Here is a 15,970-nt window from a genome sequence, read left to right as displayed (position 1 = left end):
AAGGTCACCCCTCAGCCTCCAATGTTCCACAGAAAATAGCCACAGCCTATTCAGGCTCTTCCTATAACTCAAACCCTCCAATCCTGGCAACCTGCTTGTGAATCTTTTCTGAACCCTTTCAAATTTCAGGTCATATTTCCTCTGGCAGGGAGACCAGAATTGCGCACACTGTTCCAAAAATGTACTAACCAATGTCCTATACAACCACAACATGACCTCCAATTCGTATACTCAGTGCTCTGAGTATAAAGGCAAGTATAGCAAAAGCTTTCTTCACTATCCTATCTATCTGTGACTCCACTTTCAAGGAGCTATGCGCCTCTGATTTTGTTTTATCAAAGAATCTTCTATCTAGCATCTATTGAAGGTTTATCCTTCAATAAAATATTAAAGTAATATTTAACTAAATTTTTGAGATGAAGTTAAGTTAGAGCGAGCTTTGTAAACATGTACCTTCTTATATCCAGGAAGTATGCAGATACTGTAATTGCATTCTGTTGAAAAATAATTTTCTCATTTGGATAACAATAGTCAGAGTTGAGTTAAAGGTAAAATCATTATTTTAAATTTTTACTTGAGACCATCCCAAAGCTTGTCCTGTTGCGATGTAGATAGACTATTCAATTTACTGGATGTCCATCACAGGAGGCCACTGCAGTTTTGACCGAGGTGCAAATTGCAGCTCGTGAGTTGGTAAATCAAAAGGAATGAATGCTGATAAACCTACACTTTAAGCGGAGAAAACACTGATGATATTACTTATTGCAAGGCATGTGGATGAAACTTAAGAGCAGTTTAGAGTTTGTGAAGGCAAAAGAAGCTGGAAAATTTGCATAGCTCAAATTTACAAGATCAAATTTATGATGGTCCTAAAAGTTCCAAGTGGCAGAAGGTAGATTTCAGTCAGCTTGGAACAGGCCATGGCTTATCGTTTCTCCTGCCAAATTGAATCTCTCCATGTTTTTCTTTATATTAAAGGTAAGATAAAAGAGAACAGTGCTCCCCAAATAATGTAAGAGATAAATAGTAAGATTTAAACAAGGAAAATGCATATGCTAGTTGTTAGAATGTATGGGTTCAAGTCCTACTTGCTCTAGAAGTGTTCATAAGTTTCGACACTGGGTGAGCCCTCCTGCTTAATCTAAACCAGTAGCACAGAAAAGATTTAGCCCATGCAGTAATCTGTGAAAATTCGAGAAGCTAAGAACTACTTACAGTAAAGATTAATAACTTTATTTCTTAAAGTGTAACAGAGAATAATTAACTAACAACTATTTACAATTCCTTCCTCTAACCTATCTTTTACCTTCCCCTTCTACAATACTAGTCCAGTTAACCCCCACCCCCCAATTCAGATTTACCAAAAATTCAAGTTTTCAAAACCAGCCAGCTGTCATCTCTTTTATTTGGATCTTCCTTCTTAGGGATTATGCTTCACAGGTCACGGATTGATAAAGAGCTATTAAGAGAGCTATTTTTCGGGCAGTCTCTATGTGCTGGTGGCGTGGCAACTGTTCAATTTCCGGCGGTCTTGTATCCCCAAAGTATCGGATTGTGTCATTGGCTTTTAAGATTGTTAATGTACTAAATTCAAACTTGTTTGGCATTTGATATTTTTCAGGGTACAAATTAAACTGATTGGCCTAATTCAAATCTGTTTTGTCATTTCCAGGCAACCAGCTAATCTAGCTTTTGACCAAGTGTTACATTGTGACCTTACTGAGAACGCTTGGTGCTGTCAGGTAGTTCTGCTAGCTTTTAACTCTCTCAAAAATACAGTACACCCACATCTTCATAACAATAAAATACCTGTGATGTGGACGTGCCGGTGTTAGAGAGGGATGGACAAAGTTAAAAATCGCACAACATCAGGTTGTAGTCCAATAGGTTTATTTGGAAATATTGGCTTTCAGAGAGCTGCTCCGTCATCAGGTAGCTATGTTGACGGAGCAGCACTCTGAAAGCTAGTTACTTTCAAATAAACCTGTTGGACTATAACCTGGTGTTGTGTGATTTTTAATAATATATCTGAATAGGTTGAAAAATAACTATAGGAATTTTGTTTTCAGCCTCTGGGCAGAGGCAGAAAATAATGGTGAGCTGTCACTCAACCCACCGGCCATGGCTTTAATTGATCTATATTGATGACTTAGATATGCAGGGCACCATTTCAAAATTTACAGTTGACACACAATTTGGAAGAATTGTTATCTGTGAGAAGGACTATGATGGAATTCAGTAGATCTTACAGTTGCTTTACTTGTGTTTGGTGAAATTTAAAGCAGAGAAACAATATGTGCTGATAGAAAGCATGAGGACAAACAATATTTTTTTAAAAAGTCAACTCTTAAGGGGATGGAGGAGGCTTGTTCTAAGTACACAAATTATTGAAAGTGGCAGTGTAGGATATGAAAGTAGTTAATTAGATATGTGGGATCCTGGGCTTAAGAATTAGCCACAGCAAATCTCAAAAGCAAAGAAGTTACAGTACACAACATTGCTTTAGCCATATCTGCTGTGTCTTGTGCTGGTAACACACTTTCGGAAGAATGTGAAGGTAATTGAAAAGGTGCAGAGAATATTTACATGATTGGTTCCAGATATGAAGAATTTCAGTTATATGGTTAAATTGGTGAAGTTTGAGAGGAGACTTGAAAGAAGTGCTCAAAATCATGAGGGAAAAGAGTGTAAAGAAAGAAACAGTTCTCATTGAGATAAATGACAAAACAAGCAAAGACAACATTTTTTTTGCAGCAATTGGTCATTTTTTCTCTTCATTCATGGGATGCACATGTTACTGGCTGGGCAGGCATTAATTCTTCAGCTCGGGTTGACTTTGGGAATGTTGTGGTGAACCGCCGCCTTGAACTGGTGCAGTCCATTTGCTGTAATTTTAGCCACAATGGAGCTCCAGAATTTTGCCCCAGTGATCCTAAAGGAACTGCAATATATTTCTAAGACAGGATGGTGGGGAACTTGCAGGTGGTGCTAGTCCCATGTAATCGCTGCTCTGGTCCTTCTAGATGGTACTGATCACATGTTTGGAAGGTGTTATCTAAGGAGCGTTAGTGAATCTTGAATACATTCACTGAAAATGTGAAATACAGATTGAATCTTGGTTTTCAAAAGGAAATTACGTAAGTATCTGAAGCGAGAAGGGCTATGGGGAAGGGTGAGTGACCTAGCAGAGTTGCTTCAGCAGAGAATCAGCATAGACATGACAAGGCAAATAGCTTCCTGAAACAATTTAAAGTCCATTTATAGATAGATATGCTCTCAAGACCTGACCTGAAATCTTATTTTAATAGAAGAAAAGTCCACAAACTGTGGTTTTTCACTTTTTCTTTTACTCTTTTCTCAAATTGAGACATTTTGCACTGAATTCCATTCAGAAGAATTTGAAGTTGTGATACTGAAAGCAGCATAACTTTAGAAATTAGATCACTGAGCTCATGGAGTTTTGTCAGAAGCTTTCCAATCAACAACCAGGAGCAGTGGCATATCAAATGGTGTTCTGTTAATACCTTTATGATACTGCAATGAATAAGAAGGAAGGGTAGGGCAAGTGATATTTATTCCAAAGTACATTTTGTACTGATTTTGTTTTGAAGAGAGACTTTGTTAACAAATAGAATTGTATTATTGTTGTTCCATTCATAATTGAGTCACTGCCATGAATGTGTATGGGGAGTACTGGGGAAGTACTTAGACATATAAATTGAGTTGCAAAACAGTGTAAGCTCATACAGCACCAGGTATTTTGTTGCTTAAAGGTTCTGACTGAAAGCTGCTGTCTTTTTGCTTTTAAATGGCTAGTTCAATTGCACATCAAACTGCTGCCAATATATTCTGAGCTCAACTTCATTATTTATATTGCAGTTATCATTATCATGTTACACAAAAGATTGCAAACAAATCTGCTCCCAGAGTGATGAATATGCATAAAACCAAAAACCACTTAGAAAAAGAAAACTAAAGTTAGAATGTCAATAACCACATATTGTGGTGGTTCAGGTTCACCCAGCTAGCTATTCATTTTGTGATGATATGGAATCCGTGGACCATGTTTATTTTGGTTTTGGACAATTGCACCCCCTCTTTAGTTATTTGAAAACATTGTATTTTTTTGGTTGCATTTCAGCTCCATTGCCACAGAAGGCTCAAGTGTATTTAAGACTGAGATTGTCAAGGGAAACCAGGGTTACGTGGAGAAGGCAGGAGAATGTGGACGAGAAACTTACCAGTGATTGTTTGACAAAGCAGACTTGATTGTCTGAATGGCCTCATTTCTGCTCCTAAGTGTTATGATTTTATTTCTGACTCCATTTTTATTTAATCCCTTCCTGATCTCCTTAACCCATTTCCCCCATCCTTTTGATGGTTTGCATTGCCCAAGAATGAGCTTCCTGAGTGATTACTGATAGTTCAAAACAAAACAAAAAAAAACATGGTGATTTGGTGGCCAGTCCAAAAAGAGGCCATTCCATGCATTGAATCTGTACTGACCCTCAGAGCATCGCACCCAACCCAAAACTTCACCTTAACTCTGCATTGTACAGTAGCCAATCCACCTAACTTGCATATCTTTGGACCATGAAAGGAAACCAGAACACCTGGAGGAAGCCCACGCAGATATGGGAACATTTAAACTCTACACATGTCAAGACTGGAATCAAACGGATGTCCTTGGTGCAGTGAGGAAGCAGTATGAACCACCTTAAAAAGGACCCAAGGGGAAACATTTTCACACAGAGGGTGGTGTGTGTATGGAATGAACTGCCAGAGGAAGTGATGGAGGCTGGTACAATTACAGCATTTAAAAGGCATTTGGATGGGTATATGAATGGAAAGAGTTTAGAGAGATCTGAGCCAAATGCTGGCAAATGGGACTAGGTCAGATTGGGATGCCTGATCAATGTGGATGAGTTGGACTGAAAGGTCTGTTTGTGTGCTGTGTGACTCTGCTTCCAGAATGGTGTATCAGTTCTCAATGAATATAATATTGGCATTGGTTGCCAATCCTTTCTGCTGAGAAAGGATTGCCTTTTTACAGAGCTTTTACAATGTTGATATGTAGAGAATTCCAAGGTTTTTACCCAATATTGCTGGTGCATGTCTAAGTCAGAATGTGTAGTTTAAAGGTACTTGATGATGATGATGGTCTTTCAACATAATTTTTTTTCTGAAATTCTGTATATGCAATCCTATTGTACAACAATAAATATTTTGTTTCAAGATATATATTTCACAGCACATCATTTTTGGAAATATCTAACTGACTTTCATTTCTTTGCATAGAAAGCCTGAGAAAGGTGTGCAGTATCTGATTGAGCGTGGCTTTGTTCCTGATACACCTGTTGGTATTGCTCACTTCCTCCTCCAGCGGAAAGGTCTCAGCAGGCAGATGATTGGCGAGTTTTTAGGCAATCGGCAGAAGCAGTTCAACAGAGATGTACTTGAGTAAGTATCGCGCAAAAGAAATCACAATTTTCACTATTCTGAAGTTACCCAGTTTTCTATATTTTACTATTTTGGAGGTAAACCTCAGAGCAAAGTAGTCAAGTTTATGGCCATTAAGGAACAGTTAAGAGAGCAGTGCATTGGGAATATTGCATCCAACTCGGTGAACACCCAGAAACTCCTGCCACTGTTGCTCTACTGACTTCTCCACTCAGCTCTGCTTCCAGTCGATCTTTGTCAGTTAATCCCTCATACCCCTGTAATTACCTTTATTTAACTGTAACGCCATTACATCTGATTTTGCCTTCTCTCTTTCACACTGCAAACTGAAATCTACCACATTATGATTGCTGCCTCCTGAGCATTCCCTTACTTTAAGATCTTTTATAAAGTCTGGCTCATTTGATAGCACTAAGTCCAGAATAGCCTGCTTCCTTGTGAGCTCCATCACAAGCTGTTCCAAAAAGCCATTCTGTAAGCATTCCAAGAACTCCCTTTCTTTAGATCACCAGCAACATTATTCACCCAGTCCACCTACATAGTGAAGCCCCCAATGACCACTGTGACCTTGCCTTTCTGACATGCCCTATCTATTTCTTGGTACATCTTGTGCCACTGGTCCTGATCACTGTTTGGAGGTCTGTATGTAACTCCCATTATGTTTTTTTTTGCCTTTGTGGTTCCTCAACTCCACCCACACAGGCTCCACGTCATCTGACCCAATGTCATTCAGTGTCATAGATTTAATTTCATTCTTAGCTAACAAGGCAACCCTGCGCCCCCTCTGCCCACCTCCCTGTCTTTTTGATAAGTTGTAAATCCTTGGGTGTTTAACTGCCAGTCCAGATCATTGACATAGATTTTTTTTTTGGTTCCTTCTGATTCTGCTGCTGATATTTTCAGAACCTTCGCTATATTTTTCTTTATTTCTATCATATTGATTTGTAGCTGTGAACTGAAAGCTGAGGTCTGAAGGTAACCTTTGAAATGTGAGCAGCAGCTTGCTCTTTTTTTTAAGTAGGACAGCATACAAACTGATTTATTGGTACATCACACCTGTAAGTTAATTGCAGGCTGATTCTTGTTCAAAGATGACAGAGCATAATGCATCTCCAGAACAGAACATCCACAAACAGATAGCAGATGTTTAAATATTAACAGGGGCCATCACAGGGTGGTGAGTGCCAAGCAGTCTAACCAACATTGAAAAAAAGCACAAAGCGAAACCAAGTTTTGAACTGTGTATTTTGTCAGAAGGATTGTGACTACTAAAGCTATCTTATGGAGGTTGATTGCTGTCAGGTTATCCTCCCGTTGTCAACTTGATCAACGTTGGGAGAATAGAATCCCAGTTATAAGAATTGACTGAATATTCCTCTCACCCTACTAGAAGCTATTTGTATTAACTGGTATCTTCAGAAACCAAACAAAGTACAATCCCATGTGCCTATGATATTCTGGATGGTGGAAACTGCTTAATTATGTGGCCAATTATTTCTTTCATTTTTCTTTAATTTATCCTTTAACTGAGACAGACAGATAGACAGTCTGTGTGCGTGGAGATTAGAATCAAAGAAGATTGGGTTTAAATCATAGAACTTAATTAGATCAGGTAGATTTGATTTGGCACTTTGCCTCTAAGTTATAACAATGAGTATGCCAATTCTCAGGCTTTTATTCATTGGTTGACGATTTACCTTTTCAGTGTCTTTGAAGATACAGTATCTCCCTGACTTTTCAAAGGGGATTTAAGAGGGTGCAGCTCATAGAGGAAAAAGCAAAGGAGAATAACCAGCTGATTGTGATTTCCTTTAACTATATCATTTCTACTAAGGAGATAAGGAGCCGTGGATGCTTTCTCTTCTTAGGCTAGATGTTCCTGCTGTGTTCGTCACCTGCCTAACATCCAGTTAGGAGGCTGCTGTTATAATGAGCTCTCCTGACCCCATCACTAGCGTACACTTGTCTGGAATTCTCCCTCATTGCCTAAATAAGGCAACATTGTATATGCAACTCTCAATGCATTCTATTAACTTGTTTTTAAAGATGCAAACACCTTACACAGCTTCTTCGGGTGGAGGCAATAACCTTGTGGTATTAGCGCTTGACTATTAATTCAAAGAATCAGGAAATGTTCTGGGGCCTGGATTCAAATCCTGTCAGGGCAGATGGTGAAATTTAAATTAAATAACAAATTAAGAGCATAATTATGACCATGAAAACATTGTCATTTGTCATAGGAATGCATCTGGTTTATTAATGTCCTTTGGGAGGGAAGCTTACCTAATCTGGCCTACATGTGACTCCAGACCTACAACAATGAATTTGACTGTTTATTACCCCCAAGCAGTTAGGGATGGGCAATAAAATACTGGCCAAGACACCGACACCCATATCCCTTGAATAATAAAAGAAACCATCTTTTGCAAGTTTTAGTCCAAAAACAAAATAATGAGATCTTTCCTGGGTTAAATGTCCCATATATTAGACCCCTGGGCCAGATGTTACAGTTTTGATTTTCAAGGAACAATCTAAATGATTTGGTTTAGCAATCACTGCAATTTCTTGATGCTTTAATGTCTCTCTTCCATTTGTTCTTTGAAATGCTTAACCAGTCATCTACTCCCTGACAGCTGCAAATGCAACTGAAATGCATTTTGAATGCTGCTTCTTGCTGTCTTTGCCTTCCTTTTCAAGAAAGAATACTAATGTTAGTTGTCTGTGGTGGAAACTGGTACAATTACAGCATTTAAAAGGCATCTGGGTGGGCATATGAATAGGAAGGGTTTAGAGATATACAGGCCAAGTGCTGGCAAATGGGACTAGATTAAATTAGGATATCTGGTTGGCATGGACAAATTGGACTGAAGGATCTGTTTCCATGCTGTACACCTCTGTGACTCTATGCAGAGTTGCCCATAAATTCATATTTGGCTATTAAGCTGATCTGTCAAAAAGGAAGTTGAGTAATAACAATACGGCTGACCTTGTTTTGGAAAAGTAACTTTCATTTCTTAAGTATAAACATTTTTTTTAAAGTACAAATACTAGTTATCTCTCCTGACCTAACTGATAACTGACTATAAGAAAAACTTGAATATAAGGATTAATCTATAAATCACTTTCCTGATGTGTACACCTATGTCAGTAGGCCCAGAAGAACTGGAGAGTTGCGACAGATTTGAAGGAGATACACCTTCCAATTATCTGTGTACAATATGGAATGAGAGAAGATACACATTTTCATAATGAAATAAAGCTGTTAGTCATCTGAAGATGCTAACAGCTGTGCTCTGAGGCCATTGATTAGTCACTGGAGTATAAGCCAAATAAATAATGGCATAGATAAGTTTGTCATCTTGTTTCAACATACACTTCCGACTCCAGTGTTTTTTTTTGCAGCACAAAACATTTGGTTGTATTGAATTTTTACTTTGATCGAGTTGCTTATATTAATGAGTTTCTGATCAAAATATAATCATATGCAAACAAAACATGTTTACATACTGGCAGTTTCCAGACAACTACAAGGAAAATAGATTCTGGTCTCTTGGCAGAAAAATAGCAAATTTAAACTTGTCATAAGAAGATTCTGAAATAATGAAAAAGTTCTTAGGATGTGAAATGTAACTGCACTCCCTTTTCATTGCATGTGACAGTACCTGAAGCAAAACATATTCACAATCCTGTTTATAATCTGGTTAAGGAGTAGCTCATGGTGTTATAATCATGTCCTAATTAGTATTTACTACACCCTTAAAATTGCATTTCATTTATCAAATTTTTTTTGTAGGCTACACACCTGAAAGCACATAGTATTTCTGACCATTACCTGCTGATATAAACCAGAGCCAGTGTTAAAAATGGCTGATCTACTTGTCTCTAATTTCACAACTGAGGAACTGTTCTTACCTAAATTCATTGATTTTGCGATGTTGCTCAATGATACAATACAGAATAATCATAAGTAGACCAAAATAAGAATCAAAACAACACAGAGCACCACGGGGATTGTGGAAATTATTCATCTGCTAGGTGGAGTCACCTAATATGTTTTTGATTCTTTTTATGATTTAGATATGTAAGCCCATTGCTGAAATTATTGTTTGCATTTAGTTGGCATGTCACTTTAGTAGTTATAAAAGTGTGCTGAAAAGATGAAAATGTAAAGTAGACTTTAATGTTAATTTTTTTTCTTGCTTGAAGTTGATATAGGTCATCCCTCTTTCAATAAATTCTCAGAAGGAGTCTAAATTCCTGCAACCCCATATCACTTCTGCAACAAGCCCAAACTATTTCTATGCAAATATTTCACAGTTTTACATTGGCTTCCATCATTTTAAATATTTGAAATAGCCTTTGGTATGGAACTTTATCAAAGGTTTCCCATTATATTGGTTATACTACATCCAAAGACTTTTCAAAACTTATTAGGAATGTCATTGACTTGAAGTATTAAGGAAGTTGAACAGACACAGATGCTTCCAAGTTTTCTGTAAAAAGATCAGTCAAGTGAGAAGATATAGTTCACATCATGCCTTTGCTCGCTTTTAAGGCCTGATGACTCTAATATTCTTTGCTTCACAACCATGTGAAGAAAGTAGACCAAAATATTTGGAAGGTTGACCTAAACCTTGGTCACTGAGTTGACCTTTGAGAGATCTTGAGGACTGAAAAAGACTTAAAAGGATTTAGGGCATCTGTATTATTAAGTGAAATCCAAGCAACTTTATCATTTTATACAAACTATTTAGTGAAGAAAAGTGTGGTGGGCATGATTCCAAGATTGTTTATGTAGCCACAGAATTATTTAATCTTAGGCCCCAACTGCAACTTAATGGAGAGCAGTCATCGTGCTCATTCAAAATGGTGGTTAACGAAGTCACAAGCTTAAGTTATTTTGCTCCAAGGAGAGTAGCAAAAAATGTTTATAAAAATTGTTTAGAAGAAGCATTTTTCTGCACTCTAAATACTAGAATACCTTAAATCATGCCAATTAATCACTGATATTTGTTTTATTTCAGTTGTGTTGTTGACGAGATGGACTTTTCAGGCATGGAATTAGATGAAGCTCTTAGAAAGTTCCAGGCACACATTCGGGTCCAAGGAGAGGCACAGAAAGTAGAACGTCTCATCGAGGCTTTCAGGTATTGTAGTTCATGGTCTACGTGGTTGTTGATAAATCATTCTTGAGTACCTAATGCAGGTAATAGTTGACAAGTTTTCTTTCCTTTATGACTAAGTAACTCAGCGTTTAAAAAACAATGTTGCTTCCTGCAAAAGCAACTCTGCTAGTCTAACACCCTGTCCTTTTCCTGTAGCTCTGCTTTTTGATTTGTTTCAGATAATAATTCCATTCCTTTTCCAAGTCACAGTTGACTTTCCTGCAGTGCATTTATGATCCTAATCACTCACTGCATGAAAAAGCTTTTTCTCATGCGATTGGCAAAAACACAGCACAACCTTAAATTGGTGTCAATTTGTTCTTAATCCTTAGATCAGTAGGAAGTTTTTCACTATCCATCTCTCATAATTTTGAACACCTTTACCAAATGTCTTACAACCTTCCTCTATCTAAAGAGAATAGCACCAGCTATCCATGGAATCAAAGTCCAACATCTCCGGAAACATTTTTTCAGATATTTCCTGTATCGTTTTGAAAACCCTCCCATCCTGTCTGATATGTGTTGTGCAGAGTTAACAAGACATTGAGGCGGAGTGAGTGATTTATAAAGGTTAGATTTACAACTCTGGGAAATTCCTATCCAGGAGTGCATTTTCACAACAAATCCAGACAAAACAAATTACTTAGGGATATCTCAATTCTTGAGGTTGGTGTTGTGAACGCATGTTTTATTGCAACATGTTATGTGTGAAGTTTTGCTTTCACCTTTATCTGCATTGGGGAGTGGGGGAGAGAGTGGGGTCAGGGGCAAGAGAGGGAAAAACAGCAAAATATTTACCTCTCTGCTTTCTGTTAACAAAGTGCCAGATGCCATTGTTCAATAAGATTTTAAATGTGTAAAATGACCTTGGGGATTAAGATTGTATAATTTACACCTGTCAGAAGTGGGGATAAGTGATCTCTGGGACAAGGAGCTTCAGAACATTTAAGCTATTAAACAGGTAGGTTCCAGTGTCTTGAAAGAGAATTCATAGCAAGTTATTTTTTTCAGACTACATCTCAACTTCACATCTTTGACTCAAACGATTTTCAGTTGTGAAGTTTCCATTTGGCTGCAACCTTCTAGATTATCCACCTCATCCTGCAATGTGTACATAGCGGCACCACAAAGAACCCTGTGTGTGCAAACAGCAGACAGATCTCTTGTCTTGAAAATCAAAACCAAGAGGAGGAAATTTTTAAAAATTATGAAATACTGTGTTGATTAACTTGAAGTATTGTTTTTACGAAGTCAGTGTCATAATAACATTTCTAGTACATCAGTTAGGTTTTGGTCTGACCAACAATCCAAAAAGAACTGCTGTGGGTTTTTTGGACTAAAATGCAGAGCATTCTGTCAAGATAATCTGTTCAAAGATGTTATTACTGACTTCTGGAACAGATGGGACTTGAACCTGTGATTCCTGATCCAGAGATATGTACACTACCACAGTACCACGAGAGACCTTGGAACATTTTCTCAAAATCTGATTGAAGTTACAGTCCACTTGATCTATTAATTGCCGTGTTCTTATTGTATTTTTTATTATAATAGATGCTTCTTGCCGATTGTCTTTTGACACCCGTCCAAGCTTACCCATTTTGAAACTTCCCTGTCCCCGTCTTAAGTTTTATTCGATTCTAGTCATGCCTTCTACCAGCGCATCCATTCCACATGTGCAGTTCTACCTGTCTACTCGTCATAACTCTTTTCAGTTGCGCTTCACCCTGTCCTCTTCTTACAAAGCCCTTTTCTTAATGAAACTATTATCTTTGCTTCCCCACCCTGACTTGATTGATCTAATCCTACTGGCCAGCCTCCCACCTTCTTCCCTCTATGAATTTCAGATTATTCAGAACATATGTTGCTCATGAATTATCTAACACCACAGTCCCACTTGACCATCACTGTCACATCCTACCCTACGAAAGTTCCCTGAATCCTCTTGTCGGAATTTTTAACAAAATTCTCCTTACTTTTAAACTCTTTGAATTTGGCATTCCTTACACTGTAACCTTATTCAGTAGATAGTGTTTTGGGATAACCTCCAGGTGTAAATCCAAGGTTTTTTTCTTATCTTTTCCTACTTTTCCTTTTTGTTTTAAATAACATGCAAACAATTTCATGCACATATATGCAACACCGTGATCTTTTACTGTAATGAAGTAGTTCTCCTCATTGTAGCTGTCGTGTTAATATTTTGATAATCGGTTGATTAACAAGGATTGATTATCCCTGTAGGTTGGTTTGTTTTTTCTAAAACTGCAAAGCATGCTACAGATTCTGAGGCAGAAATTAAAGCAACCAACTGTTTTCTGTGCAGACTCACAGTCAGGCAGAGTCACAATATTGTATACACACAGCACATGGAGTCCTTTTAAAAATAGGCTGTCTTAAAGGCAAAGAACACTTACAACACCCTCTCCTTTCCAAATGAAAGTTAAACCATTTGCAGTAACAAGCAAGCTTGTTGGTCTCAAATATAGAGTTGTTGACACATCCGATCTCATGATGGTGGCATTGATTGGAGGTCACCATTCATGTTGTCTGTCATCCATTTTTGGGCTGTCAGTTTTTCATTTCATTGACTGCATTTGCTGTTCCAGAATTTGTTTGTCCTGAGATATGGCAACTAAGCACTTTTTCTGGGTTTTCCTCAAGTTGTTGCCACTTGGAATTTATAGATTTATTCCTTTATATTTCTAGCTCATGTTAAAGCTTCTGGTCTTACATCCTGAATCCTTCTAATTCTGTCCAAGTTGTTGTAGCCTTCTCTCTGTCTGGTGTATCGTTTCTTCTGTAATAATTGTCCAGCCTTCTCAATGTTTTTTGGATTTTGGTTTTCTTTTGAAGCCTGGATCTCCTTACTTGCTGTTTCAGTGGCTTCTTGAGTTCCTTCAATAGAGTGTCATTACTTTCCTGTATTTCTGAAAGGACTGTCTCATGAGTGATTTACAACTCCTGGTTGAATGCATCTCCATCTGATCTTGCAGGGTTGTCATTTTCTCCTGCATTGTTACGAGTGCAAGCCAATATTATTGTAGCAATTCCTGCTAAGCCTGATATGTTTTAGATGGGGATTCCACCAGCCCTTCCTGTAAACCAACAATCTTTTCATTTGAATTCATGATGCAGAGCTTGTCCATCCTGCTTCCTTTCTTTCTTTTTCAGCCCTACATCTAGCTTTGTGACTTGAGCAGAAATATCGCCTAAGGATTTCATTGCGGCAATAGTCCTTTCAAGTTTGGATTTGTTCTCCGCTATTAGTTCAGCTTTTTTCCTTTGAACTTGCATTTTTTTTCTCCATAGTAGACAGCTGAGATTTTAGTTCCAGTAATTCAGAAGAAGGTGAAGTGTTCTGCTCTTTTTATATTTAGCTCTGCAAGTGTTTCTTGAATAGTCCGCTGCAGTTTCTATTTCATCTCTGATGTTTGATTCCTTTGATTGCAGCAAGTATGAGGTCACATCATGCTGGTACAATTGCATTTGTTGATACAGCATGTCTTTGATGTCTAACATCTGCAATGTCCTGATAGATTGATAGTACTTGCACTCCAGCATTGCAATCCTGCACATGAAATGCTGAATAGTTGTTTGCTAAATGGTTTGCATTCATTGCTTTCTTCATGTGGGAAGGTTGTAAAAAAAAATTCTAATATCATAGAACTTACCCTGTGTTAATCTTAGCCAATAACAAATAGTTGCCAGTTGCCTGAAAATGGATAATTGAATTTTTGCAAACAGTTGGAATGGTGTGATAAAATTGATGATTTCTATGAGACTGACCATGTGAGAGATGTGCTTCTCACTCTTTGTCTTGTCATGTATGCTGTCACTTTCTGGTTTGTTGATCATTTAATTTAGACATTTTTGCTGAAATAACAAGGTCTTTGTTATAACTGTGCAATGTTCTTTACATGTGGTGCATTTGATTTGGTGCACGGTTCTTTGTAGCCGCACAGCCTTTGCTCTAGTGCATTGCTTCTGCCGGTGGCCACCTTAGCCCACATGCCTTGCAAATTTGATTGAATACTGGGCATTTCCTTCGTGCATGTCTTACTATATTTGTGTGCTCTAGTGATTTGTTTTAACTGTAGAGTTGCTCAGGACCTGTTAGTTTTGTCAACCTATAAGGATTGCTTTGTACTTGCATCCATACTTCCATACCTTTTGAGTTTTAGGTTTGTCTAAAAAATCTTTCAGGATATGTTCCATGGGGATGAATGTGATCATCAACTCAACAGTGCTATTTGTTAACTCTTCAACTGAAAATTCATGAGACCTTTTCTCTGTATTTGCTGCTGATATGGTCTATGAATGCAAAGGTTTATGTCTAAATATTATGCATTGTATTTAATAAATATGGAAAGTTAATCTGACTCTGAAATGATCATCTAATAAGGTTCTTTTTTTTGGGCATCTTTAGCTGTTTGGCTGTTAATCCTAATGTGGTCAGTCTGTGTAGATTTTTGTCCCCAGTTGCTCAGTGAATCTTAATAGTTTAATTTAATGTATCAGACACACCCAAATCTAGAAAGCATAGCTCTGCATGCAGATTAAACTTTCCAAATTCTGTCTGAATTTCAACAAGGGAATTTTGAGGACATTGTGATAATGTGTTTTTGACCTTCACTTGCTTGTTCTGACACACATCCTGATCACTTTCCTTTCTGAAATTAGTTAAACTGAAGTTTTGTGAGGGAATTGTATGCTTACCCAGTTTTTCAGTACATGATGCTGTAATGAACAAAGACATTGAGGGTTGTCTCATGCATTTAGCATAATTGATGAATGTTGAGCATCTGTGTACCAATGGATTAACATGCTGGTTGATTGTGCCATTATGATGACTTCATCAGTGTGATGTTATTCCACTACTGTTCATTCCTGCCATGTTGATGATGGCCCCTAATAATGATTTGCTTATTAGGGATGGGTTCATGAAACAGCGAAACCTATTACAAGTTACGAAACAGACATTACAACAAACCAACTGATTTCTGTGTATTGAACAACTTGGCAACTAGACTGCTGTGTGTCTCCAGGCAAAGTCACAACATTGTATGCACACAGCACATAGAATCCGTAAAGGTGAACTTTCTTAAGGGCAGAGTTGTATTCTACTGAAATAACACACTTTGCATGTTACTAACCCCTTTTTTTTTATTTACTCTGGATATCCACAACTCATGACACTAAAATTATTGTTTGTGCACTTTTGATTAGGCTCGCAAAAAGAATCATATACTTGTAAGACTTGTACTCATACATCCAAGTTTCAAATTTCCTGAGTTTGGAATGACGGGTGAGATCACTTCTCTCCTTTCAGTTTCCAAATAGTTGAT

At 37.7% G+C, this 15,970-nt stretch overlaps 1 protein-coding gene across 9 annotated transcripts in view; it reads left to right on the top strand.

The window, feature by feature from the left end:
- The window catches only part of iqsec1b (IQ motif and Sec7 domain ArfGEF 1b), a 484,326-nt gene that overhangs the window by 437,441 nt on the left and 30,915 nt on the right, over nt 1-15,970 (top strand). For all 9 annotated transcript variants that reach the window (XM_072582214.1, XM_072582212.1, XM_072582221.1 and 6 more), the window contains 2 exons: nt 5,299-5,460; nt 10,485-10,607. In XM_072582214.1, the coding sequence (XP_072438315.1) occupies nt 5,299-5,460; nt 10,485-10,607 (285 nt within the window). The remainder of the gene's footprint in view (nt 1-5,298; nt 5,461-10,484; nt 10,608-15,970) is intronic.

This window comes from Chiloscyllium punctatum, chromosome 12 (assembly GCF_047496795.1).
Source record: "Chiloscyllium punctatum isolate Juve2018m chromosome 12, sChiPun1.3, whole genome shotgun sequence".
In the NCBI taxonomy this organism is placed as follows: Eukaryota; Metazoa; Chordata; class Chondrichthyes; order Orectolobiformes; family Hemiscylliidae; genus Chiloscyllium; species Chiloscyllium punctatum.
This window is presented reverse-complemented; position numbering and strand designations above follow the sequence as displayed.